The sequence below is a fragment of the Ranitomeya variabilis genome, chromosome 3, assembly GCF_051348905.1.
Source record: "Ranitomeya variabilis isolate aRanVar5 chromosome 3, aRanVar5.hap1, whole genome shotgun sequence".
Classification (NCBI taxonomy): domain Eukaryota; kingdom Metazoa; phylum Chordata; class Amphibia; order Anura; family Dendrobatidae; genus Ranitomeya; species Ranitomeya variabilis.
The window spans coordinates 399,470,518-399,498,180 of record NC_135234.1 but is presented as its reverse complement, the minus strand read 5'-3'; the positions used below and the strand labels follow the sequence as shown (position 1 = coordinate 399,498,180).

At 47.5% G+C, this 27,663-nt stretch overlaps 1 protein-coding gene across 9 annotated transcripts in view; it reads left to right on the top strand.

Moving 5' to 3' along the window:
* The window catches only part of LOC143816149 (CYFIP-related Rac1 interactor A-like), a 180,259-nt gene extending 152,840 nt beyond the window's left edge, over window positions 1–27,419 (top strand). For all 9 annotated transcript variants that reach the window (XM_077296184.1, XM_077296179.1, XM_077296181.1 and 6 more), the window contains 3 exons: window positions 18,074–18,200; window positions 25,516–25,586; window positions 26,293–27,419. In XM_077296184.1, coding sequence (XP_077152299.1) covers window positions 18,074–18,200; window positions 25,516–25,586; window positions 26,293–26,356 — 262 coding nt within the window. In that variant the 3' untranslated portion in view covers window positions 26,357–27,419. The remainder of the gene's footprint in view (window positions 1–18,073; window positions 18,201–25,515; window positions 25,587–26,292) is intronic.
* The last annotated feature ends 244 nt before the right edge of the window (window positions 27,420–27,663 follow it).

Sequence of the window (27,663 nt, the reverse complement as noted above, 5' to 3'; positions counted from 1 at the left end):
TTTCAAAATCTGTCTTTACTTTCAATGATTAAAGACATTTCTGTTCACGAGTATGGACAATGATGTGCTGATTTGACACAGGTCTCCCAATCTGAACTTAACTATCTCATATACAGTGGGGGAAATAAGAATTTGATCCCTTGCTGACTTTGTAAGTTTGCCCACTGACAAAGACATGAACAGTCTATAATTTTAAGGGTAGGTTAATTTTAATATTGAGAGGTAGAATATCAAAAATAAAATCCAGAAACTCACATTGTATAAATTATATAAATTTATTTGCATTTTGCAGTGAGAAATAAGTATTTGATCCCCTACCAACCATTAAGCGTTCTGGCTCCTACAGACCAGTTAGACGCTCCTAATCAACTCGTTACCTGCATTAAAGACAGCTGTCTTACATAGTCACCTTTATAAAAGTCTCCTGTCCACAGACTCAATTAATCAGTCAGTCAGACTCTAACCTCTACAACATAGGCAAGACCAAAGTGCTTTATAAGGATGTTAGTGACAAGATCATAGACCTGCACAAAGCTAGAATGGGCTACAAAACCATACATAAGACGCTGGATGAGAAGGAGACAACTGTTGGTGCAATAGTAAGAAAATGAAAGAAATACCCCTGCCATGATCCTCTACACGTTTTCCCAATCATTATATCCTCATACCCATTCATCCAGCCCCCACTCCCCCGGTCCCCCTATCTGGAGCACTATGGAACACATGCTCCGTCTGCAACAAACTGTCCTTTATCCATGACCTCTTCATCACCAACAAATTCTCCTTCCTTGGCATCACTGGAACCTGGCTTATGCCCTCTGACTCAGCCTCTCCAGCTGCACTTTCCTATGGCGGATTCCACCTCTCTCACACCCCTCACCCCAGCAACAAATGCAGCGCCCCAGAGTCCTGGTCGTTGCAGTACTGTGGCTCCGCCACTATGGGGAGCCATGGTGCGTCCGATGGCACTGAAGGAGTTCATCTGATCAGGTATCACAGACACCAATACATTTCACAGCCGGGCCTCCGGGGGGAGCTAAGGGTTCTATTCATTAGGCCACTCCCCACCATAGTGGGTAAACTGGGGGTCAGGCAGGAAGTTAGATCAGAAAGCTGACTGGATTGGACGAAGCAACACCTAGTGGCAGAGGGTGTTGTGGAGGAAGAGACAGTAGGGTCTCTGTCAGGGGTGGGATCCTGACAGAGGCTTGGCATTGAAAAGAACGTAACGGGTCCGCGCCAGCTCCGGGAAGCGGCGGGACCCAAGAAAGGACTAGAAGCGAGATAGATTGTGCTGAGTGAGAAACGAGATCAAGCAATAGGAGAATTCCAGTAGGGGTCGTGCTGTAAGACCGGAGCAACACCCTACTGAGGCGCACTACCGGTGGCCGGAACGCCGAGGGAGTATTATAACATTCAGCTTCAAGCAATACTCTAAACAGCGGCAGGACAGTCAGTTTAAGGCGGGCTGTCTAACACATATTACCTATGAAGTCTTGGGAGGCAATTGCGGGAGAGGGGCGTCTCTAGGGTCCCGGAAGAACTCCAGGCCTATCCGACAAACGGGTGCCGTTCTAACTGTAACATCAGGAAGGGACGGAAGATTAGAAGAACATCATTTAATCGAGTTGTGAGGGAACTTAAGAAACAGACACAACGGTTGTGGGGTACTTTCCGTAAGCACAGCAGGGAAGGACTACAACACATAGCGCTAAGAAGGAAGGCACCGATTTCCACCTGTGAAGTGAACTCTGGAGGTGCCATTGGACCGGCCGGACTTGCGCAGCCTGGTGAACCGTATTCTTGACTGAGGACTCAGAGATCTCCAGTAAAGAGGTAAAGAGACTGCAACCTGGTGTCCTCGTTATTTACCGCGACCTGCACCCCACAACTGCACCGTTACAACACCACTTATTGCATCGGACGTCCCCCACTGACAGACAGGGCCACGGACCGGGTCTAGCCACCGTGACAACCCCAGGACTGAGACCCAGAGGCCCGGCTCCGGGTACCCCTCGGCCCTGCGGCGGTGTGGGGGCGCTCCAAACTTGGCGTCACGAACAGGATCTACTTAAGCCTGAAGAATCAGGTCATGTGTGCCTTGGAATTGTGATTTATCGTGCTTTGACTGTGCTTTATTACAAAGACTGTGTGCTGTGCCATTTGCCGCCAAAAATCCGCCGCCATTACAGCGCTGAGGAGAGCGCAGGAAGAGAAGAGGGGAGTGAGGTGGGCGTAGACAAGCTGGAGAGCGCGAACAACAATGGCCGCCCAGTCCAAATATTTCTGTGTCTTGAGGACGTGTCCGTCAACAGCTGAGGTCCGCCTCCTGATCCTGTTTGGAGGGTGGAGACCATGGAGACGGGGCCGCCCACGAAAGAGACCGCGGGAAGGAGATGCGGGAGCGGAGACAAAGATGGCAGCGCCAGAAACCCCGCATGAGAAAGATCGGGCGCGGAGAGAGGTTGGGCAGCCCGATGTAGCCCGGGGTACGCCGTCACCGTGGGAGCTGACCCTTGCCGGGCCAACGGTGGGCCGACCTCCCCGGCCACCGTCGGAAGAAAGCATGGCCGCGGCAGAGGCCCGGCAGATTGCTACCCGCCTGGAGGCCGACGCCCGCGTGATTGCTAGGCTGGGCCAGCCCACAGAGATCTGCCTGGTTCCAGTGCCCCCTGCTTCTCCCAACCTGGCCGCGGCTGAAGGTGCGCCGCAGGCATCGGGCCTAAAGATCACGCCTGAGGCCGAACACCTGCGGCGCTTGATGGCTGCATGGCGAACCCGACCTCGGCCGGCCGTGCAGGTGGACCTGACCCCCACAGCGGAGGTTCCCTCATCCCACTGGGGGGTCGTGATTTCTTTTAACCCCCAATATGGACGCGGGGTTATCCAGGAAATCGGGGAGCCGCTACAAATCCACGTGGATCGGGAAGAGGTGGAGCCCTGCAGCGGAAGATTCCCCCGCGACCTAGAACCCGGTGACGCGGTGACCTACACCAGATGGAGGAGGGCTACGGGAGAGGCTGGCTGGGTAGCGCGGGGCGTGCAGCGATGTACTGCCTTCCAGGCTGCTGCCGGAACACCGGAGGAAGATGATCCCGTGGGGAAAGCAGCAGAGCCCGGCCCCGCGGAACCTCGAGAAGCCCGGTCTCGCTGTGCCCCGGAGGGACGTGTGCGTCTGCCAGTGAGAAGGGCCTCCCGGCGAGGGATTTTATCACTGCTGGGACCGGAACGGCGTCCTGGCTCACCAGTGCGATCTGTTGGCCTGGTGAGACCGGATAGGAGACCACCACAGTAAGATTTTACTGCATTTCTTTTACTGTAAATAGTTACTGTTTTATTGCTTTTATGTTGCTGCTAAACCCGTTCAGGGTAAACTCTTAAAGGGATCCCTTTGTTGACCCGGGATCCCTATTGTTTGTTTTTGTTACCAAAAGTTTTGCACAAGTTTTAAAAAAAAAACAAAAAAAAACAAAACTGCTGAATCATGAACAGTGCATGATCTGAACTCTTTTGTATATAGTTTGCACCTTATTAAAGGCGCTCCCTACTGGTTTTACTTAAACAAGGACTCTTTGCGAAGATACCGTACTGGAACCTTTGATGAGTATGGACTGGTAGCTTGAGAAGATGTGCTACCTCACGGAGATTTGGTCCCCTCTTAAAGGGGATGTTCATTTGTTGCACGTAAATGGTGATATTGCTTTAAGACCGGTAGCAATAATGTCAATGGAAGAAAATGCTGATAATATTTACATGTAAAAGTTATATGTATGCCATTAGTTAATTGTAAAGGAATGCTGATAATGTTCTCTGAAAGAAAAAGTAAAAGGAAGTAATGAGAAAGTTTAATGTTGTGAAAAGAAGATAGTTGATAATGTTGATAAGAAAAGGGGGGGGATAGAAGGTAAACCCTGCGTTCCCCATCGAAAGTTAGTAATGTGTTACTAAGGACAGAAAGTGAACCCGTAAGGGTTAGTGGGTGAGTCCTTATAGGAGCCAAGTAGAGCCGGCTCAGTGTTCTCAAACTGAAAGAAAAGTTATGTTCTATACTGTGTATAGTAGTTGAAAGGGCAGTAGGCCCTGGCTGAACGGGGCGGTCCTGTAACAGAAAGGAGAGGCAGTAGGTCTGGTGCCGATAGGACAGGCGGTCCTGCAGATCCAAAGTAGGAGAATGAAAAAGTTAAAGTGCCTTATAATGTGATTATAGAAAGGTCTTTAGTGGATTTAGAGTGTGAGTCCTTAAAGGCAATGTTAAATTATTGTTCAACAATTTTGCACTTAAGTAGAATGCCCGGTTGGGTAACAGAAGTAAATTATAGCATGTTGCTATGATATTTTTTGCCATGTTTGTAACGTTCAAGTGTCCTTACCTCCCATAAAGGGAAGCCTGTTCAAGTATACTTATTGTCATTGCACTCAACAAAATTGTATGTCTTTTTGCTAACTTGTATTGTTGTTTTCTTCCCAGTCCCGGAGTACTGTGTTTAACCAGGTGGGAGTGCAGCGCCCCAGAGTCCTGGTCGTTGCAGTACTGTGGCTCCGCCACTATGGGGAGCCATGGTGCGTCCGATGGCACTGAAGGAGTTCATCTGATCAGGTATCACAGACACCAATACATTTCACAGCCGGGCCTCCGGGGGGGAGCTAAGGGTTCTATTCATTAAGCCACTCCCCACCATAGTGGGTAAACTGGGGGTCAGGCAGGAAGTTAGATCAGAAAGCTGACTGGATTGGACGAAGCAACACCTAGTGGCAGAGGGTGTTGTGGAGGAAGAGACAGTAGGGTCTCTGTCAGGGGTGGGATCCTGACAGAGGCTTGGCATTGAAAAGAACGTAACGGGTCCGCGCCAGCTCCGGGAAGCGGCGGGACCCAAGAAAGGACTAGAAGCGAGATAGATTGTGCTGAGTGAGAAACGAGATCAAGCAATAGGAGAATTCCAGTAGGGGTCGTGCTGTAAGACCGGAGCAACACCCTACTGAGGCGCACTACCGGTGGCCGGAACGCCGAGGGAGTATTATAACATTCAGCTTCAAGCAATACTCTAAACAGCGGCAGGACAGTCAGTTTAAGGCGGGCTGTCTAACACATATCACCTATGAAGTCTTGGGAGGCAATTGCGGGAGAGGGGCGTCTCTAGGGTCCCGGAAGAACTCCAGGCCTATCCGACAAACGGGTGCCGTTCTAACTGTAACATCAGGAAGGGACGGAAGATTAGAAGAACATCATTTAATCGAGTTGTGAGGGAACTTAAGAAACAGACACAACGGTTGTGGGGTACTTTCCGTAAGCACAGCAGGGAAGGACTACAACACATAGCGCTAAGAAGGAAGGCACCGATTTCCACCTGTGAAGTGAACTCTGGAGGTGCCATTGGACCGGCCGGACTTGCGCAGCCTGGTGAACCGTATTCTGGACTGAGGACTCAGAGATCTCCAGTAAAGAGGTAAAGAGACTGCAACCTGGTGTCCTCGTTATTTACCGCGACCTGCACCCCACAACTGCACCGTTACAACACCACTTATTGCATCGGACGTCCCCCACTGACAGACAGGGCCACGGACCGGGTCTAGCCACCGTGACAACCCCAGGACTGAGACCCAGAGGCCCGGCTCCGGGTACCCCTCGGCCCTGCGGCGGTGTGGGGGCGCTGCACAAACATGGTGGAGGAGTTGGCTTGCTCCTGTCTGATACCTGCTCCTTTACCCCAATCCCGCGGTGCTACCACCCTCTGCTACTCTTTCCTCATTTGAGGTGCACTCCGTCTGCATCTATTCCCCCTCCAACTGGCTATCATCTACTACCCCCCAGAACTAGCCATCTCCACCTTTCTTGACCACTTCACCAACTGGCTACTTCACTTCCTCTCTGCTGACATCCCCACTATCATCATGGGTGACTACAAAATCCCGATTGACACTTCTGTAAGAGGGTGGTGCTGGTATGGATAATAAGAAACACGCTGTCACTTTAAGAGACTGCATCCCCTTGTCTGATGTGATGGTATGTTCTACTGTTCTCCCCTACTCTGGTTTTGCTATGAACTGGTCGGTGCTGTGGAGAGTGGGTGGAGCTGAGCAGCGAGAGGAAGAAGAAGTGTTTTGAGAGGGAGACTGAGAGAACTGTGAGCTGTTCTTCCTGCAAGGAAGAATCGTTGGCTGCAAGAAAGACTACACAGCTTGAGACGAACTGCGATTGTTAAATAGACTTTCCCGTTTACAGCGAAGGGTGGCTGTTCTGCGCTGGTTGATGTAGCCACGAAGATACTGAAAAGGGGACTTACGGTTTCCAGGAGCAAAGGAAAGACCACGCTTTACAGAGCCGACAGGAATCCGTGTGCACCACCGTTTAGGACTTCGGGGGCCCCCTGGGACTGGACCTGTGTCCCCAACATCACCGTGAGTCTGTTCCTGTCTGGTGCACCAGTTAGGGCCTAGTACAGGCTTCAGTAGTTAGAGCACGGTAGCCGTGCGGCCTGCGTAGTAAAGGCCAGGGAGATTATATGCAGAGTAGCAACGATATATGTTTTATTGTGTAAAGTTGCTTGTGAGATAGATTCTGAGTTTGCAATTGCTTAAGCACTGTGCTATTTACAGACAAATTGACTCATGTGCATTATCTTTTGTTATTGTAAACCCCTGTTTGCACCTTCCTTGTCCTTTCCATTTCCTGTTTCCCAATAAATCTATCCTTGTTGTTTGCACCTCATCTTGTGTACAGTAGTCTTCCTGCACCTTGGTGGTCCCCCGGCCATCGCTTCAAGTGGCGCTGCGAGCAGGGTACTGTCATCAAGATGGAGGCAGCAGACAGCAATGGCGGGAATGTTAACATTAATGGGGATGCTGTGGGCATTGGTGGAACCCCTGCAAGGACACTCCCTATGGGCACCATATTTAGTGTGCTCCCAAAGTTTGACGGCAAGAATATGCCACTGTCCGACTGGGTGTCCCGGCTGCAATGCACCCTGAAGATTTATAACATAAGCTCAGACCTCGAAGTGGACATTGCTTTAACTGCCCTAGATGGGGAAGCCCGCAGAAATGTCTGCCTACAACCAGAACTCACCCGCAGTACCCTGAAGGAGCTAGTGAAGTTCCTGGAAGAGATCTACGGCGAGACTGCTAGCGCGGGGCATCTTCGCGCTAAATTTTTCTCTAGGCTGCAGCGGGAAAAGGAAGGAATTTCTCAGTATGCAACAGCACTGCAAGAAGTGTTCGAAGAGGTGCAGAGAAAGGAGGCAGATGGATTTGGCAGCATGGGCTCTAAAGACCGGATACTCCGGGAGCAATTCATTTTGGGACTACACAGCACATCCTTGAGGCAAGCACTGTCAGAACGGGTCCGGGCAGATCCAGCCCTTAGGCTAGGTTCCCATTGCGTTAATGGGTGAGCGCTAACGGACAGCGTTGCATGGCGAAATTAACGCCGTGCACCGCGTCCCTTAGCGCTCCTATTGCCCGCACTGTTTAAGCGCATTGCTAGCGCGTGTCATTTTCGGCACGCGCTAGCGATGTGCCGGTCTTTTGTAGCGCGCCTCGGACGCTGCTTGCAGCGTCCGCGGCGCTCCCGAGGTCCGTTCCCCGCTCTCGCAGATCGGGGATCTGCGCTAGCGGGGACGTTTAACGCGACCCCTTAAAAGACATTGCGTTAGCGCAATCCGCTAGCGCTTAGCGCTAAACGGATTGCCCTAACGCAATCTGAACCTAGCCTTACGTTTCGTCAAGTCCTGGCGGAAACAGTGGCCCGAAGTAACGAAGAAAGTTATGCGTCTGGAGTGATGCGTGTCCAGGGCACCAATTCCAGAGGGGACTCAAACCATCAAGAAGTGCTGGTCCAGGTAGTGCAAGACTTGCAGCGGTCCCTTGTTAACGTGCAAGAGAAACTGACCCAGATGGAGCGGAGAGTGGGGGAACTACAAGAGACTGACCCACCATACTCATGCAATCATCCTTCGGCCCGATCGACAAGGGATCAGTGGGAACAAGCACCCTCCCGTCAGGCATCGGCGGCACAAGGACAGGCTCGAAGTACTCCTCGGCGAGGGGGAGGCATTCAATGCTGGGAGTGTGGAGGACGGGGGCACCTTGCCAGAGACTGTTGGAACTATACCCAAGGCCAGTGGAGGCCGCCGTTAAACTACCAACCCCCGCGGTAGTGCGGCACTCTGCGGGGGAGGCGAGAAGAGAGGCCGCTCCATATCATAACGAACACTTGATTGCTGGGAGCCCCATCCTACGTGCTGAATTTGAAGGAGTTCTGGTGGATTGCCTGGTAGATACCGGGTCCCAAGTGACAACGATGTCAGAAGCGTACTTCAAGCAGCATTTCCAGAACCTGGCCAAGCCAGAAAAAGAGACATTGATTCGCTTGTTTGCTGCCAACCAACAACCGATTCCGGTCACAGGGGTCGTGTGGATGAATATTCGAATTTGTGGACAAGCAGTTGGAAGAAAAGGGATCCTACTAGTCCCTGAGCCTGTCAAGAAAGATGTGCCTGTAGTACTGGGAATGAATATCCTACGTGAACTCGATCAGATTATGTTTACCAAACGGGGACCTGGATATTGGAAGAAGGCTACCCCACATAAGCCTACTCAAGAAGCCCTTCAACGACTGATCCGCGTCTGTGGGACGCAGAAGAGTGTGCCATCTTATCAGACGGTAGGGGTCATCCGGGCTCCTGGGAAAGAACCTGTAATCCTACCTCCCGAGCAAGAAACTATAGTGTACCTTCCAGTGGGGACTCACCGCAACCTTGATGGGTTGGAAGTGGTTGTTCAGCCTGTGGTAGGCGGAGGAGTGGATCAAGAAGTCATGATAGCTCGTACGATAGCTGTGGTCCAGCGCGGACATGTCCCCATAAGACCTTTGAATGTGAGCCCCAGGGAGGTCGCCTTGCCACGAGGGACAGATCTGGCCCTGGTGTACCTGCATAAGGGTGAAGTGGTGAGTCAGAAGGAGTTGTCTTTATCACCGAAAGAAGGTGTGGGGTGGACCCTAGCAGTTGCTGCGGAAGACGAAGAGACACCATCCCCGGAGTGGAGTGGACGGGTCATCCTTGAGCAAATGGAAGTGGATGTGAAGGCTATGGGCCCTGAGCGTGTGCAAGCGATAGAAACTATGCTGTGGAAGAATCAGGCCGCATTCGCCCGTCATGCCGAAGATTTCGGCTGTACTGAAGCCATCACGCATGAGATCCCGACTGGGGAAGCTCGTCCAATTCGAGAACGATACCGGCAGATCCCGCCCAAAATGTACCAAGAGGTGAAAACATTACTGAGGCAGATGCTGGATTCCGGAGTGGTGCAGAGTAGTCAGAGCCCTTGGGCAGCCCCGGTGGTGCTCGTCAAGAAAAAGGACGGGACCATCCGGTTCTGTGTAGATTACAGAAAACTCAATGCCTGCACTGTTCGAGACTCGTATCCGTTGCCCCGCATCGAAGAATCCTTGACAGCGTTGGGGAAAGCCAAGTACTTCTCCACCCTGGACCTAGCAAGCGGATATTGGCAAGTAGCCGTGGCAGAGAAAGACAGAGAGAAGACTGCTTTCATCCTCCCTATGGGACTGTTCGAGTTTAACCGGATGCCCTTCGGGCTCTCCAATGCTCCAGGCACCTTTCAATGGCTGATGGAAAAGTGTTTGGGAGATTTAAATTTCGAGGCTACCCTGATCTACCTGGATGACATCATTGTGTTTTCATTCTCTTTCGAACACCACCTTGCCCGGCTTGGACAGGTACTCGGAAGATTGCGTGCTCATAACCTGAAGTTGAAGCCAAAGAAATGCCACCTCTTCAAGAGGGAGATCGAGTACCTAGGTCACATTGTGTCACAAGATGGAGTTCTACCCTCACCAGAAAAAGTGGCTGCTATCCAGAAGTGGCCAGTCCCTCAAACAGTGAGAGAACTCCAGGCCTTCCTGGGACTCGCGGGGTACTACCGTCGGTTTGTTAAAGACTTCGCGAAGGTGGCCGGTCCTCTCAATGAGTTGCTGAGGGGGACCGCTGGAGTGCCGAAGACCCAGCGCATCCCCTGGGCACAGGAACAACACGAGGCCTTCCAGGCTATAAAGAATGACCTTACTTCGGTCCCGATTTTGGCCTACGCAGACTTCGATCAACCGATACTGTTGAACACCGATGGTAGCCTACATGAACTCGGTGCAGTACTTTCTCAGATACAGGATGGACATGAGAGAGTCATTGGGTATGCTAGCAGGTCCCTGCGAGACAGCGAAATAAACCCTCACAATTACAGCTCCTTCCGGTTAGAGCTCCTGGCTCTGGTGTGGGCCATGACAGAAAAGTTTGCAGGCTTCCTGACAGGTACAAAAATTCAAGTTCGAACAGACAATAATCCCCTGGCCCACCTTGAGAATGCTAAACTGGGGGCCTTAGAACAACGGTGGATGGCTCGCCTGGCCAAGTTCGACTTTACTATCCGCTATCGCTCTGCTACCGAAAACGCAAATGCGGATGGGCTGTCTAGAGTGCCTGTGGAGACTCCAGTGGGGAATCTTGACGAACAACTCGAAGAGGAGGAAACCCCAGACTTTAATAAGTTCAAGCCCCTGATGGTTGTGGCCCAGTCAAGAAGGGAGGCCTGCGCATTACCTCGGTCCCTGGGAAGAACCAATGAAGAATGGGGGCGCATTCAGGATGAAGACGAAGGGCTGAGACAGATGAAATGGTGGGTAACGCAAAAGCGGAAGCCTGTCAAACAAGAGAGAGATAATCTGGACTCTGAAACGAGGAGTGTGTTGCACCAGTGGGATAGACTGGAAGTGCGAGAGTCAGTACTATATCGTAAGAAGCAACAGCCAAAAGATATGGAAGTAAGGTGGCAAGTGGTCATCCCAGGAAGAATGGCTCAAGAAATAGCTAAAGAAGCCCATGAATTCGGAGCGCACTTTGGCTCCACAAAGACCTACCAATGGTTGCAGCGGCATGTCTATTGTCCTCGGTTGGAGCTTGTGGTGGAAGAGGTTTGCCGGCAGTGTCGAGTATGTGACCTCATTAAGAGTACTGAACAGAGGGCACCCATCCAGACCATACAAACTAAGGAGCCATTAGAAGTCTTGATGATCGACTATCTCCTCGTGGGACACTCGGCCCGGGGGTTGCAATATTGTTTGGTGATGACCGATCATTTTTCTAAGTTCGCAGTAGTTACTCCGACTAGAGACCAGACTGCGGAATCGGCGGCGCGAGCCATCTGCCAAGACTTCATTCGGGTGTATGGGTGCCCAAAGCGCATCCACTCCGACCAAGGCGCGTGTTTCCAAGGCAAGGTGATGGAAGAATTGTATTGCATGTATGGCATCGAGCGGTCCCGGACCACCCCTTATCATCCTCAAGGCAATGGAGCTTGCGAACGCTTTAACAGAACCTTGCTTCAGATGCTGAGAACATTGGAGGAGGATAAGAAGGTGTGTTGGCCAGACTATCTGCCGGAATTGGTCTGGACCTACAACAATCGGGTCCACTCCACCACGGGTTATACCCCCTATCTACTGTTGTTTGGAAGAGCTGGACGAGAGATCATTGAGCTGAATCTGGAACAGCCAGAGGAGCTGATGGAGCGAAATGTCACCTCATGGGTGAAAGAGCATCGGCAACATTTGCAAATGATACGGCAGTTGGCGGGTCAGCAACTGCAAGGAAAAGAACATACGGCCCGCAAACCGACTCAAGAGTTACCGCTTCAACCTGGAGACCGGGTATTGGTCAGAGAGAGACGCCCTAAGGGAAAACTAAGTGAGAGATGGGAAGTACAGCCGTACAAGGTTATCGAGCGAGTGTATGCTAACGGCCCTGTCTACAAGGTACAGATTGAAGATGGGTCATCCACCCCTAGAGTACTTCACAGAAATATGCTGCGGCCTTGCCGGTCTGAGGTCTGTTCTGTGCCATTGTTGCCTGGAGGTGCCACTCCACTTCCTGAATCTGTCATGCCTGATGTCCAAATCGATGATGAGTGGTGGACCGTCCCTGACACAGTAGGGGGTCCTCAGCCGCCCCGAGGCGGTAATCTCATGGATGTACCAGTACCGCCATGTGAGGATGAGACCAGACAAGAGCGCACAATGTCCCCTGCAACAAGTGTTACTCTGGAAGATAGTCAAGCCTTGCCTGACAGCCAAGAGCTTCGGAGATCCCAGAGGTCTAATGCAGGGGTTCCACCAGTCCGATATGTAGAACAGTGTGCTCTGTCTGTTTATCTACCTTTGTTGCCTCCTCCATTACACTTTTACCCTGAAGCTGTGATGGCCGAGGACGACCATCATTAAGAAGGGAGGCATGTAAGAGGGTGGTGCTGGTATGGATAATAAGAAACACGCTGTCACTTTAAGAGGCTGCATCCCCTTGTCTGTTGTGATGGTATGTTCTACTGTTCTCCCCTACTCTGGTTTTGCTATGAACTGGTCGGTGCTGTGGAGAGTGGGTGGAGCTGAGCAGCGAGAGGAAGAAGAAGTGTTTTGAGAGGGAGACTGAGAGAACTGTGAGCTGTTCTGCCTGCAAGGAAGAATCGTTGGCTGCAAGAAAGACTACACAGCTTGAGACGAACTGCGATTGTTAAATAGACTTTCCCGGTTACAGCGAAGGGTGGCTGTTCTGCGCTGGTTGGTGTAGCCACGAAGATACTGAAAAGGGGACTTACGGTTTCCAGGAGCAAAGGAAAGACCACGCTTTACAGAGCCAACAGGAATCTGTGTGCACCACCGTTTAGGACTTCGGGGGCCCCCTGGGACTGGACCTGTGTCCCCAACATCACCGTGAGTCTGTTCCTGTCTGGTGCACCAGTTAGGGCCTAGTACAGGCTTCAGTAGTTAGAGCACGGTAGCCGTGCGGCCTGCGTAGTAAAGGCCAGGGAGATTATATGCAGAGTAGCAACGATATATGTTTTATTGTGTAAAGTTGCTTGTGAGATAGATTCTGAGTTTGCAATTGCTTAAGCACTGTGCTATTTACAGACAAATTGACTCATGTGCATTATCTTTTGTTATTGTAAACCCCTGTTTGCACCTTCCTTGTCCTTTCCATTTCCTGTTTCCCAATAAATCTATCCTTTGTTGTTTGCACCTCATCTTGTGTACAGTAGTCTTCCTGCACCTTGGTGGTCCCCCGGCCATCGCTTCACTTCCACCTCATCTGCCTCCAAACTTTTATCACTCAATGCCTCCTTCAGCCTCACTCAATGGTCCTCTGCGGCCACTCACAAATACGGTCACAAACTGGACCTTATCTTTACCCGCTTCAGTTCCCTTACTAATCTCACTAACTCTCCCCTCCCCCTGTCTGACCACAACCTACTGACATTCTGTTCCCTCTCCTCTCCTAGTGCACAGCCCCCACTCCATAAACTCACTCACCCTCGAAGATATCTCAAACACCTCAATTTACAATCACTCTCTGAGTCCCTTCTCCTCTTACAGACATAGCTTCCCTTCATGATACAGATGCTGCTGCCACTTTTATAACACCACAATAATAGCAACACTCGATTCGGCTGCCCCCCTAATGCATAGCCAAACTCGTACAATCAACAGGCAGCCCTAGCTGACCAGCCTGACCAAAGAACTGAGACGGGCTTCCAGGGTTGCTGAGCGGAGTTGGAAGCGATCCCGCTCTGCCGACCACTTCATTGCATACAAGCAGTCCCTCGCCAGCTTCAAGTCCACGCTCACTGCCGTAAAATAAACGTATTTCTCATCTCTCATATCCTCCCTGTCTCACAACCTTAAACAGCTTTTCAACACTTTCAATTCTCTACTCCGTCCGCAAACATCTTCTCCCTCTCCTCTGATTTCTGCTGAAGACTTTGCCTCTTTCTTTAAACAGAAGGTCGATACGATCAGAGAAAGCTTTGGCCGCAGCGCCCAATGCCACTCTTAGCTGCTCAACCCTGTTCCTCCAAAACCAGCTTCTCCACCATGACAGAAGATCAGCTCTCCACCCTCCTGTCAAGATCACATCTCACCACTTGCACGCTCGACCCGCTCCCGTCCCACCTTATCCCAAACGTTGCCACAGTCTTCATCCCAACCCTAACACACCTCTTCAACCTCCTACTCACAACTGGCGTCCTCCCCTCATCCTTCAAGCATGCCTCAATCACTCCCATCCTCAAAAAGCCCTCCCTCGACCCATCCTCTGCATCTAGCTATCGCCCGATATCTCTTCTCCCTTATGCCTCAAAACTACTGGAACAGCATATCCATCTTGAACTGTCCTCCCACCTCTCCTCCTGCTCCCTCTTTGACCTGTTACAATCTGGCTTCCGACCCCTTCACTCAACTGAAACTGCCCTAACTAAAGTCACCAATGACCTACTAACCGCCAAGAGCAAGCGACACTACTCTGTCCTCCTTCTCCTGGACCTGTCTTCTGCCTTTGACACTGTGGACCATTCCATCCTGCTACAGATTCTAGCATCTCTTGGCATCACAGACTTAGCCCTGTCCTGGATCTCATCATATCTAACAGACTGTACATTCAGTGTGTCCCTCTTCCACACCACCTCCTCAACTCACCCCTTGTCTGTCGGTGTTCCTCAAGGCTCAGTTCTAGGACCCCTACTCTACTCCATCTACACCTTCGGCCTCAGACAGCTCATAGAATCCCACAGTTTGCAGTATCATCTCTACGCCGATGACACGCAGGTCTACCTATCCGGACCTGACCTCAACTCCTTACTCACCAAAATCCCACACTGTCTGTCTGCTATCTCAGCCTTCTTTTCTGCTCGCTTCCTAAAACTTAACATGGACAAAACAGAATTCGTCATCTTTCCCCATCTCACTCTACCCCTCCACCAGACCTATCCTTCAATGTCAATGGCTGTTCACTTTCCCCAGTCCCACACGCTCGGTACCTCGGGGTGATCCTCAACTCTGCCCTCTCTTTCAAGCCACATATCCAAGCACTAGCTTCCTCCTGCTGTCTCATACTCAAAATTATTTCCCGGATCCGCGTATTCCTTTACACGAAACCACAAAAACACTAGTGCATGCCCTTATCATCTCCCGCCTTGACTGCTGCAACCTCCTACTCTCTGGCCTCCCTTCTAGCACTCTGGCACTCCAATCCATCCTGCACTCTGCTGCCAGACTAATCTACCTGTCTCCCTGCTATTTCCCAGCCTCTCCCCTATGCCAAGCCCTTCACTGGAGTCCAGAGACTTCAGTTCAAAACCCTTATTATTACATACAAAGCCGTCCACAACCTGTCTCCTCCATACATCTATGACATGGTCTCTCGGTACTTACCTTCACGCAACCTTCGATCCTCACAAGATCTCCTTATCTACTCCCCTCTTTTCTCTTCTTCCCACAACCGCATCCAAGACTTCTCCCGTGTTTCCCCCATACTCTGGAACTCTGTACCCCAACACATCAGACTCTCGCCTACTACGGAAACTTCAAAAAGAACCTGAAGACTCACCTCTTCCGACAAGCCGCAACCTGCAGTGTTCCTCAACCTACTGAATCACCATACAACCAGCTCTACTCTCTCCTAGCGTATCCTCAAAATGACAAAATGTCAATCGACATCGATCTGGGGCATCCATGCAAAATCTCACCTCGTGGGGTATCCTTGAGCATGAGGAAGGTGAGAGATCAGCCTAAAACTACAGGGGGGGAACTTGTTAATGATCTCAAGGCAGTTAGGACCACAGTCACCAAGAAAACCATTGGTAACACATTACGCTGTAAAGGTTTAAAATCCTACAGTGCCCGCAAGGTTCTCCTGCTCAAGAAGGCACATGTGCAGGCCTGTCTGAAGTTTGCCAATGAACACCTGCAGTGTCGTACTGGGATGCCAAGGGCCCACCAGCGACATTGACTTTGAGGGGGCTCACTTTTCACCTGCACACAAATATTACGCTACTCTCATTCATAAATTGACCTATATCTCTATATAATAATAAACTGGGTAGTTTGCTTAAGGAATGATGATATACTTTTCACATGTAAAGCGTCATGGAATAAATGGCGCTATAAAAATGTATAATAATAATAATACTGCTTTTTTCTGTATAGAGTGAATCAAGTGAATAACCAAATCAAAAAGAAAAAGAGAAACAGAAAGCCGCACCATCAGCTGGTTATATCACCTGCACACACCCACTCAGTGTCCTCCTGTATTGCGTTGATGCCCATGCAGATATCGGGTGCTCACACTGAGAAAAAATCCAAACATGTATTGCAAAAGTCTTAAGGAAGAGCGAGCACTCACCATCTGCTTAATATCCAGTCTTTATTGTGATATATAGTCAAAACCCCAGATCTGTGCAGGGGCCCACCGGGGGTTTCCCCTGTTACCCTATGGGCCAGTTCGAGCTTGAACACCTGGATGGCTCTGTGTGTGATTGGGAGAAGTTGCTGTGGTCAGATGAGGCAAAAATTTAGGTCTTTGGCATTAACTCAACTCACCGTCTTTGGAGGAAGAGAAATGCTGCCTATGACCCAAAGAACATCATCCTCACTGTCAAGCATGAAGGTGGAAACATTATGTTTTGGGGATGTTTCTCTGATAAGGGCACATGACTACTTTACCGCATGAATGGGAGAATGGATGGAGCCATGTACCGTAAAATCCTGAGTGACAACTTCCTTCCCTCCGCCAGGACATTAAAAATGGGTCGTGGTTGGGACTTCCAGCAAGACAATAACCCAAAGCATACACTCAAGGCAACAAAGGAGTAGCTCAGAAAGAAGCACATTAAGGTCATGGAGTGGCCTAGCCAGTCTCCAGACCTTAATTCCATAGAAAACTTATGGAGGAAGTTGAAGCTCTGAGTTGCCAAGCGACAGCCTCAAAATCTTAATGATTTAGAGATGATCTGCAAAGGGGAGTGAACCAAAATTCCTCCTGACTCCTGACATGTGTGCAAACCTCATCATCAAATACAAAAAACGTCTGACTGCTGTGCTTGCCAACAAGGGTTTTGCCACCAAGTATTCAGTCTTGCTTGCCAGAGGGATTAAATACTTATTTCTCACTGCAAAATGCAAATACATTTATATAATTTATACAATGGGATTTTCTGGATTTTATTTTTGATATTCTGTTTCTCAATATTAAAATTAACCTACCCTTAAAATCATAGACTGTTCATGTCTTTGTCAGTTGGCAAACTTACAAAATCAGCAAGGGATCAAATACCGTACTTATTTCCCCCACTGTATGCCTTTGAGGGTGGCAAGTGCACCACTGTCCGTACACATCTGGGCTCGCTGAAACAAGTGATGATTCTCTCTTCGGAGAGAATCTTATCGATTACGGTAAAGACACTTGGCTCAAACTATGATCAGAGTTTGAGCCAAGTGTCAGTTTACTGTGATCCAATTCTCTCAGATGACATCCGAGTGTAGTCTGATGTTTTACACGCACCCATAGACTTGAATGGGTGAAAGAGCCAATCGCAGCATGCTGCGAATGTTATCTAATCGGCATAAGAAAAAAAAATGTAGATCTGCACTGCCCCATAGGATAACATCGGTCTGAGTGCTATCTGATAAAACATCAGATAGCACTCATCCTATACAATCGTGTGAGTGAGCCCTAATACTGTGAGTTTGTTCCAATTTTATCCAATCAAAGCAATCTTTTTTCAGCTAAACAACCTAGACTTGTACAGTCTATAATGACATATTATAAAAATGGAACTGATGGACTTATTGCAGCTCACATATAATTCTAGCTCTGAAAAGATTTACAGCCTTTGCATGAAAAGAACAAATTTTTCATCCACTGACAGCAAGCAAAAATCTTAAAAATTGTGAAATTAATATTTTTTTATAGGAAGCTTCTCCCCTCATTGTGTACATATAATTTATTAGGCAATATAAAGCAGATGTGAATTGACATTAGAAGGCCTGTCCTATTAACAATACAGCTTTCACATTCCCCATGAAAATCACAAAGCAGTCCCCCTTTTAGGTACGTCCTTTTAAAAGCTAGGGATCCCACACATATAATCTTTTCCCTTCAGCATGGTTTCAGCTGCCAGACCACACAATGGGATTATTGTGTAAGACGCCATTCATTTTATTTTTTTTCCTTCACCGCAGAGGGTACCGCAGCAGATTTACCAGCACTGAGACACTTCTGTTCTGTATGAGAGTGATGGTCGGCGTTATCATTCTGTATGATCATGTGCATCCTGTTGGAGCATTTGCAAAAACCTCCAAAATTGATGTAAGTATATGACATTTTGCAGTTCACTCAGGATTACTAAATTTATTGTATTTTTTTTCTCTTGACAACTAATCCAAAAATGACAGACAGCCAATATACAGACTCATTGTAAAACCATAATCATAAAGTTCTGGATGGTCAGCAACCCTGATGTAAACCCCCATACAGTCAACCGCACATGCCGATATAGGCCGTGTAATGGGGTCCCAGGCAGATTATGTCAGGAGAGTTAAGGATCCAGCATGTACGATTTTGGACAGCCGATTCTTTTGTTTTCCCTCCATAGATGTCCGGCATAGGATATCTGAGAGAGAAAACGGGAGTGCTCCTATGTATGGGAGGAACGGCCATTATAGCTGCTGCCAATTGCCCGAACCAGCGTTTGGCAGACAGACATCTTTTGTGTATGAGAGGCTTTACAAGGGTTGTAGGATTGTTAAATTATTATTACCTTCACTTCCTTAAAAATGTAAAGATCAGTAGCACCCATCATGCACAGTTCGTACTCATGCATACTGCCGTGTTAGCTCCATGTTTTACTGAGCTGTAATAGGTCTCCCATGGACTGTATCTCTTTATGCCCCCTGATTTCTTTATACAGAGGTGTATAAAGCCATTCTAGTGGCATACGCCATCAGAAACGGTTTGTATAAAGCGTTTCTCCATCTCTATGGCTTCCAAAGGAAAATAGCGGTGTTGATACGCCACCAAAAGACCATGCATTGTCCCGTAGTACCCGACACCCCACGTGCCGCTGTACAGCCTCTGTGCCAGGTGCATGCAGTTATGGTCAGCATGACATTGGGCAGCATTGTCCTGTTCAATGCATACATTTCTGAAGTCACATAAATTATACGCTACATTATCTTTTACCCTTATTAGCAACCCTGTAGTTTAGCGGCAAATTTATCATGAAAGTGTAGCGCCGATAAGAGTTTACCACTGTATAAGCTGTGGCACGACAATTAAAGTTAGCTCTATGCATATGTTTCCAATGATGGGAATTTGTTCGCACCTTCGTTACTGGATTGAGGCTTCTTTTACATTTTCCTTGGGCATTACTAATTAAACTAATCATCTTAGATAAAAGCACATGGGCGGCCATGCATATAAATGATATTGCAGGGGTGGACATTGGGAGAAAAAGGGCCCCTGTGTAAGAATTGTGTACAGGACCCCACCCTAAGGCCCCCTTCACATGTCCGTGTTTCCAGTACATGTGGTATCTGTTTTTTTCACGGACCCATTATAAGCTATGCTGCTGGGCACATATCCGTGTTTTTACACGGACCATGTGTCTCTATAAACTACACGGAGATATGTAAATTTTCTACCGGCAACGCCGATGATAAGGGCTAATACAAGTCTTTGGGTACGTGAAAACCACGTACAGCACACGGATGGCATCCGTGCGCCATCCATGTGCTGTACGTGTTTAACATTGCAAAGTATAGGAGAAACTTTGTAATTTCTTTTTCTCATGTTATACCAGAAAAATACTGATGACATACAGACAGCACACTGATGACAAACTAGCGACACACTGATATCACACTGATGACAAACTGACGTCACGCTGATGACACACTGACGACATACTGATGACACGCTGATGACAAACTGATATCACACTGATGACAAACTGACGACACGCTGATGACAAACTAGAGACAAACTGAAGACAAACTGACGTCACACTGATGACACGCTGATGACAAACTGATATCACACTGATGACACACTGAACGACACGCTGATGACAAACTAGCGACACACTGATGACAAACTGATGTCACACTGATGACATACTGACGACACGCTGATGACAAACTAGCGACACACTGATGACAAACTGATGTCACACTGATGACACACTGAACGACACGCTGATGACAAACTAGCGACACACTGATGACAAACTGATGTCACACTGATGACACACTGACGACACGCTGATGACAAACTGATATCACACTGATGACAAACTGACGACACACTGATGACAAACTGACGACACACTGATGACAAACTGATGACACGCTGATGACAAGCTGATGACACTCTGATGACAACATTGACAACACACAGGCGACATACTGATGACACACTGATGGCACAAGAATGACATACAGATGACACCAATACTGTTTTTTCTTTACCGGTTTTACACGGACGAGTGAAGGAGGCCTAACGGAGACAGCTCAATGATATCCAGCAGTCTCATTGAGAATGAATAGATCAGAGGTGCACATGCTCGACCTCCGCTTCATACCATATGGGGATTCTTCAGAGCCCCATTCTCAAAATCGCTGTGCGTCCTTGTGGATGTTATCCCTCTGGTACTAACACTTTAACTTCCTGGGGTCATAAGTTACCTAATGCACTGGTGGAGCCCAGGTGCAAAAATCTTTTATTTTTAAAAATATTGTTAGAAAGGTGCCCCCTTCTTCTCCACAGGTTGCACAGGCTACATGTCCGCCCATGCTCTAATGCTACGAAGAAATTATAAAGATATTTATACAGGGAACATATTAGAAGGCTGGTCACAAATTGATAAGTATTTCCAGCTAAAAAAAAAACCATATAAATGTTATTAATATTTCATAAATGGTGCATATGACGATAAACATATGTACAAAGAAATTGTATCCATCTCTAGGTGTCTCTACTAATTATAAATATGTACAGTATGTGACTGAGATGCTGACAGCTCTAGAATAATAATTAAATGATATATTTATTACTTATAATAAGAAATAGTGTTTTATATTGTATCAGGCGTCACAGAAATCAGTGATAAAGTATATATGGGTGAGGGATCTTATAAATGGAATTACTGGAGCATGTGAGTGATGTCAGATGTGTGATTGATGCTGGTATATCTTACCACTAATTCATCATCCCAGCAGTGGCACTATGGAAATAACTATCCCGCTACATGAGAACCATCTGAGGATGCTGCATGTAGTGCTTACTGACCGTCCTCACATGACCGGAAAGGAGTCGCCTCCTGTTGGTTTCTGTTCTGTCAGTCATGGGTTTCAAGATCAGATCTTATCAATATAAGGCTATTTTAACACTTTAAGCGTTGTTCAATTTTACGCTTTACTACAGCTGAACTCATGGGGCACGATTCATTATTTGTGCGTTATTTGAAGTCCATTTTCCTTTTTTTGTCCTTTTTCTTGTGTCATTGACATTTTTTACACTAACTTCTTTCTAGTTCATGAATTTTTACTCAAAATAAAAAAAAAAATTTTCTTTATTTTTGGCTTTCAACTGTTTTATTACATTTTAGAGCAAAAATTGCACGTTTTGTTAAAAAAAAAATATCTGGCATACCTAATATCACTCCAGTGGGTAACAGCAGTACATTTGTGTCCCTTTTTTGAGACTTTTTGAGAAGTCGCAAGTGATGAATCATCCAAAAACATCAGGAAACCCCAAAACTCACTCTCACTGGTGAACTTAATAAAAAAAAACTAGGTGAATACATAGAAAATAGGCTTTAGGAAATTAAAACAGGCGAAAAGTTCCAGAAACTAGAAAAAAAAGCGTAAATGCAAATATGATCTTCACTGCTAAAAACACGTGTCAATTGAAGTAAAAGTTTTATTTTTTTTGTTTTTTTGGTAAAGTAAAGCCAGGGCCGGACTGGGACTAAAATTCAGCCCTGGCATTTGAAGTCACACAGGCCCACTTGTCACATGGTGACTGTATAATATCTTTGTACACTTAGGTTACAAGAAGTGAGGGGAGTGTAACACGACTATATAACCTATAATCACAGCTGTATCCAGCATTACAGCTCAGTCCTATTTATTGATTTTAGTTGCAGTACCAAGAAAAGCAGCTACTTTACCTACATAACTGGATCTCGTAGATAATGAAGGGATGAGATGACCAAAGGCTATGGAACCTCATTCTGATGCTCCATAAACTTTGCCTACAGCCACTTTTGGTTCCGCTGCGCAGCATGAGACCCGGTGACTCTGAAGAGCGGTGACATCAGTAACGTCACCGCTCTTCAGATATTCCGGGTCTTGCTTTGAGCTCGGCGACTGTGAAGAGCGGTATTGTTACTACAGTCACCACTCTCCAGAGTCGTTGGGTCTCGCCAGGTCTGGGCTAGTAGTGGGGGTGTCTGATAGACACCTCTCCATTACTTACACCAGGGATTGATAGCAGCTGACATTACGCAGCTGACATCAACCCTAAAAATCATTACACATACCAGAATTAAATGCTCTGGCGGCTGGAAAAGCAGTAGAGTTAGCGCTATTTCCAGGCGCTGGGGGCTAACTACAACTGTCATCATCCTTGCCTGGTCTCCCTGCGAAGCATTTCTGCTGTATTTACATGCACTGATCTCAGGCCGCTAAACGAGTGTGATCGACAATACTGAAGTCGTTCGCTTGTTTCCCGGCCTCTTTACACCAACTGAGAAAGAATGAAGGGAACAGAACAATCACAATTAGATCAATCTGTCCCAATACAGTATCATGTTATCAGCAGCACATCTACAGTTTACACTGGCGATGTGCTGCTGAGAACAAGGATTTAGGCAGCATTTAGGCAGCATTTTGCTTGTTTAGTATAATACACCCCATAGTCCTCCATATATTATAATTTGCACCTCAGTCCTCCATATAGTATAATACACTCCTCAGTCCTCCATATAGTATAATACACTCCTCAGTCCTCCATATAGTATAATACACTCCACAGTCCTCCATATAGTATAATACACTCCTCAGTCCTCCATATAGTATAATACACTCCCCATAGTCCTCCATATAGTATAATATATTCCTCAGTCCTGCAAATAGTATAATACATTCTTCATAGTGCTCCATATAGTATAATGCCCCGCCATTGTCATCCATGTAGTACAATTCACTTCCCATAGTATAATGCACCCCATAGTTCTTCATATAGGTATAATGTATTCCCCATAGTCCTCGATACAGTATAATGCAGCCCACTGTAAAGCTGTAGTAGCTTCGTACGCAGTGAAGAAGCAGTGACCCACAAATTCAAACACAAAAGTCCCTTTTATTGTGTTACTTCACACAATCAATATAGTAAACGGCTTCTTCATACAGTCCATTAATAATGCATGGCTATATGACTCCATACACACACAGCCTCATATGTTGCAGACACTACTCACGCCAGCCCTTCTCTGACTAGTTCTCGTGGGTGTCGTGCATCGCTGTATCACAGTCTCTGTACTCACTCAGCGCACTGCACTCTTTATCCTCTGGAGTGCAGCCGGGTACAAATAAGACAGAGTCTCTGTACTCACTCTTTACTCACACAGTCGTACACAGTTCAGGATATCCTCCGGATAGCAGCCGGGCCCTATATCCACCTGTTTGCAATCGTTGCACATGCTAGTCCTCTTTCGTGCACAGGACATCCACCTCCGGGCACAGAACATCCACCTCCGGGCACAGGTCTGTCCACATCCGACTCCTACGGGCACAGGACAACCACCTCCGGGCACAGGACTGTCAACCTCCGGGCACAGGACTGTCCACATCCGAGACCAGTACCATGGACGACTTGCATCTCTGTGTACGCTGCGGGTGCCAGGCTATTCAGCTGCCCTGGGTGCTGGCTCTGCTGGCCTCCATGCACTCTGCAGACCAGCACACACCAGTCTGACACTGACGTGCACCTCACACACCTGGCCTGACCTGGCCAGATGCCTGGCACGGCCTGCACGGCCTGACACACCCATACCCCTTACTGGAGGGCTTTTAAACACACACAAACCTGTGGCCTTCAGCCACCTGGAAAACCCGGACCGGAAATCCATGACTCTCATGCACACCTATGGACTTCATCCGTCTGCATGCACATTCTGGGGAGAACAAACAGCGCCCCCTAGCTGTATCAGAGGCCACAGCCTCACACCACATATAGTATAATGATGCCACCCCAGAGTATAATGCAGCCACCCCACAGAATATATTGTAGCCCCCTGAGTATAATGTAACCCCCAGATAATATAATGCAGCTCCCTCATATAGTATAATTCAGCCCCTGCATATATAATATATGGTAGCCCCCTCATAGAGAATAATGCAGCCCCCCATAGAATATAATGTAGCCCCTCCATAGAATATAATACAGCACCCCATAGAATGTAATACAGCCCTCCTCCATAGAATGTAATGCAGACAGCCCCCATAGAACGTAATGCAGACAGCCCCCATAGAACGTAATGCAGACAGCCCCCCATAGACTGTAACGCAGCCAGCCCCCATAGAATGTAACGCAGCCAGCCCCCATAGAATGTAACGCAGCCAGCCCCCATAGAATGTAATGCAGCCAACCCCCCTAGAATGTAACGCAGCACAACCCCCCTAGAATGTAACGCAGCACAGCCCCCATAGAATGTAACGCAGCCAGCCCCCATAGAATGTAACGCAGCCAGCCCCCATAGAATGTAATGCAGCCCAACCCCCTAGAATGTAACGCAGCACAACCCCCCTAGAATGTAACAGCACAGCCCCCATAGAATGTAATGCAGCACAGCCCCCATAGAATGTAATGCAGCACAGCCCCCATAGAATGTAATGCAGCACAACCCCCATAGAATGTAATGCAGCACAGCCCCCATAGAATGTAATGCAGCCAGCCCCCAATAGCCCCACAATCCAGTTATCACTCACTGACATATTTAAAAAAAAAAACACTCCTCACCTTTCCTCTTGCCCGCGCTGCTCCCGGCTCCGGTCTCAGCAGCTGCAGCCTGCCCGCCTGACACACAGCAGGTGCGCGATGATATGACGTCATCGCGCACCCGCAGTGTCAGCACGAGGCAGAGCGGGGAATGATGGGAGAGGGAGCGTCAGTAGACGCTCTCTCCTCCATCATTGCATTCAACTGTACCAGCGTCATAGACACCGGTGCAGTTGAATGCGGCGTCGCTGGCGGGGGAGGCGGCGCTGGCGAGCAGCCCATGACTGCCACCGGCCCTTCTGGCATTTTCCAGAACTGCCCGATGGCCAGTCCGGCCCTGAGTAAAGCTGATTGACTGTCTATGTGTTTTAACATACTATAGAAAATAGTTTTTAAGGTTCGTTGTCAAAGTCATATCTTGGGTCCATTTTGAGTTTCTTTTGGCAAAGGTTAGCTTTCTTCACTCTATTGGTGTCCAACATTGTTGTAAAAGCAATAAGAAAAAGAAAAAGCTATGGAATAGTGAGCTCAGATGCAACTATGTGAATATTCTCATACAATTTATTTAAGCTGGTAATATAAATCTTATATCTATCTACATATCCATTTATCTTGTTTATAGATGAAAGGCTGTATCAAGGTGCTAAAAGACCAGCCATCAACAAGCACAGAAGGTCTACTCAATGCTCTCAGGTATGCACTGTGTCTCGGCACCAGATCAATATTGTCCAGTTTTTGCCTAATTGTATTCTCTCTGCTACCCTGAGTAATCCATATTTTGTTTTGTTTTTTAAATCCACCGTATGGTTCCAGAGATAGAGGAATTTTTATTTAGTGCACATTTTTACGGTCTTTACAAAAGGGTATTCTTTGGGGACATGTATTTAGGATGCTCTGCATTATTACTCTGTAAGAAACACCCCTTATAAAGAACACAAAAATTATCACTACATGAAAAGATCCATATATATGGAACTGTATGTTGGATTGGAAAAAAAAAATCAGACTACTGGGGAGCAGCGGGAATTAAATAAAAACAAAAAATGGCCACTTTTCATCTGGTGACAGGACCTTTTCAATTAGACTAATGTCGGCCAATCCCAACAATATTGATGGATTTGGTGGAGGCTTCCAGATGATCTTGGGGGACACAAGTATCTGGCATGCCAAATTTCAGATAGCTGATCCTTTGATTCTCTAAGAGATAAGCTGCCACTAAAAATGTCTGTCATGAAGGACAAAGGAGTGTCCTCTTTGCAAGACAATGCAATGAGGAGTTGGGCTTTCAGCTAAATGACCCAACAGCTATCTAAAGTGCGGTGGGGGCTTTACAGTAGTATCTTGGCTAGAGACCATAAAAAGGCCATGTTTCATGACAACTCTTCTGTTTATTTTTTAGATATACAACCCGTCACCTCCATGACGACACCACATCTAAACAGATCAGAGCTCTCCTACAATGAGCCATTGCATGTGTCCCCATGCACCAACACTGTGTAAGAGAGAAGATGGGCTCTGTTCCTAATCGATCAAATGCCTTGACCCTGCATCTAATGTAGTGAGGCTGTGAACATCAATGATCCTTGTAAAGGCCTTTATCAGTGCTTCACTGTGGTCTGTGTTCATGACTTTACTACAGAGTACTAGAGTCATCCATGTCCCTATAGGTCTAATTGTCAATTACTGTTCTGCAAAGACATCTGCAACTATTTCTGTACAATAGCTTTACAACGTATACAATCTCCATGCATTGCCCCTTGCTGCATATGCGAAAGGGCTAAATCTATATTTATGGGTCAGTAACTGTCACTGTAATTTAAGGAGGAATCCCATGTTTCTTATTGGTGTCCACAGCCGTGTCACTACTACGTCCTCTATAGTCCCCCGTACAGCACAGAGTTCTGTGGTTATTCTTTGTGCCCTTTATAGTCCTATGTATGAATACAACTCTGAGAGTCATAATAACAATCTAGAAAAAGATCTATTAATCCGGCATCATATTCCTAAAAGCAAGGTACAATATGGTGGATGGCCAGTGAGCAGACACAAATGGAAGACCTGCGAGTGCTGGGCACACTATAATAAATAGCGCAGTATGACGAGTTGTATATATACCTACAAGCACACTATGTCCAGCGTTTTCCATGTTATTCGCAATATGTCGGTTGGTGATAAGGCCTCGTCTTTAAACCTGGATCAAGAATTTCAACCAAAAACAGAAATATGCACAAAAATCCATCATCGAGTAGAATAGTGGATTATGCCATCCCCCAGCCTGTTCTACATATATATGTGCGTGTGCGTGTGTGGACACTGTATATATCAAAGTCATGTAATTTCGTGTTACACGTGCCGAGATGTAACATTTGTCAGAGTACAAAGAATACATGAACATGGACACTCTCACAAGGACTCCTGCCGGGCTCTGTGTGTCACGAGACGTTAAAGCTTCTCTCTGATGGTTCCTCTTATAAATCTAATTCAATAAAATGTCCTGTTCTGGTCGGTGGTGTCTGATGAAATCCTCTGCTCGCTATCGCAGCTAAAAGTGGGTGCATTAAACCAAACACCAGCAGGGGGCAGCATGGTCCAAAGGTGTGAAAATATAGATTTCAATATACTTTTGTGAATAAACAATGCTAAAATATACTGAACCAACTAAACTGCAGATGTATAGGACTCCAACAATATAAAGTAGTCATTCAATCTAAACATTCATTAAAAGGATCCCTGTACATAATTCTTCAGCAATCCGAAAAAGCGGTTTTAT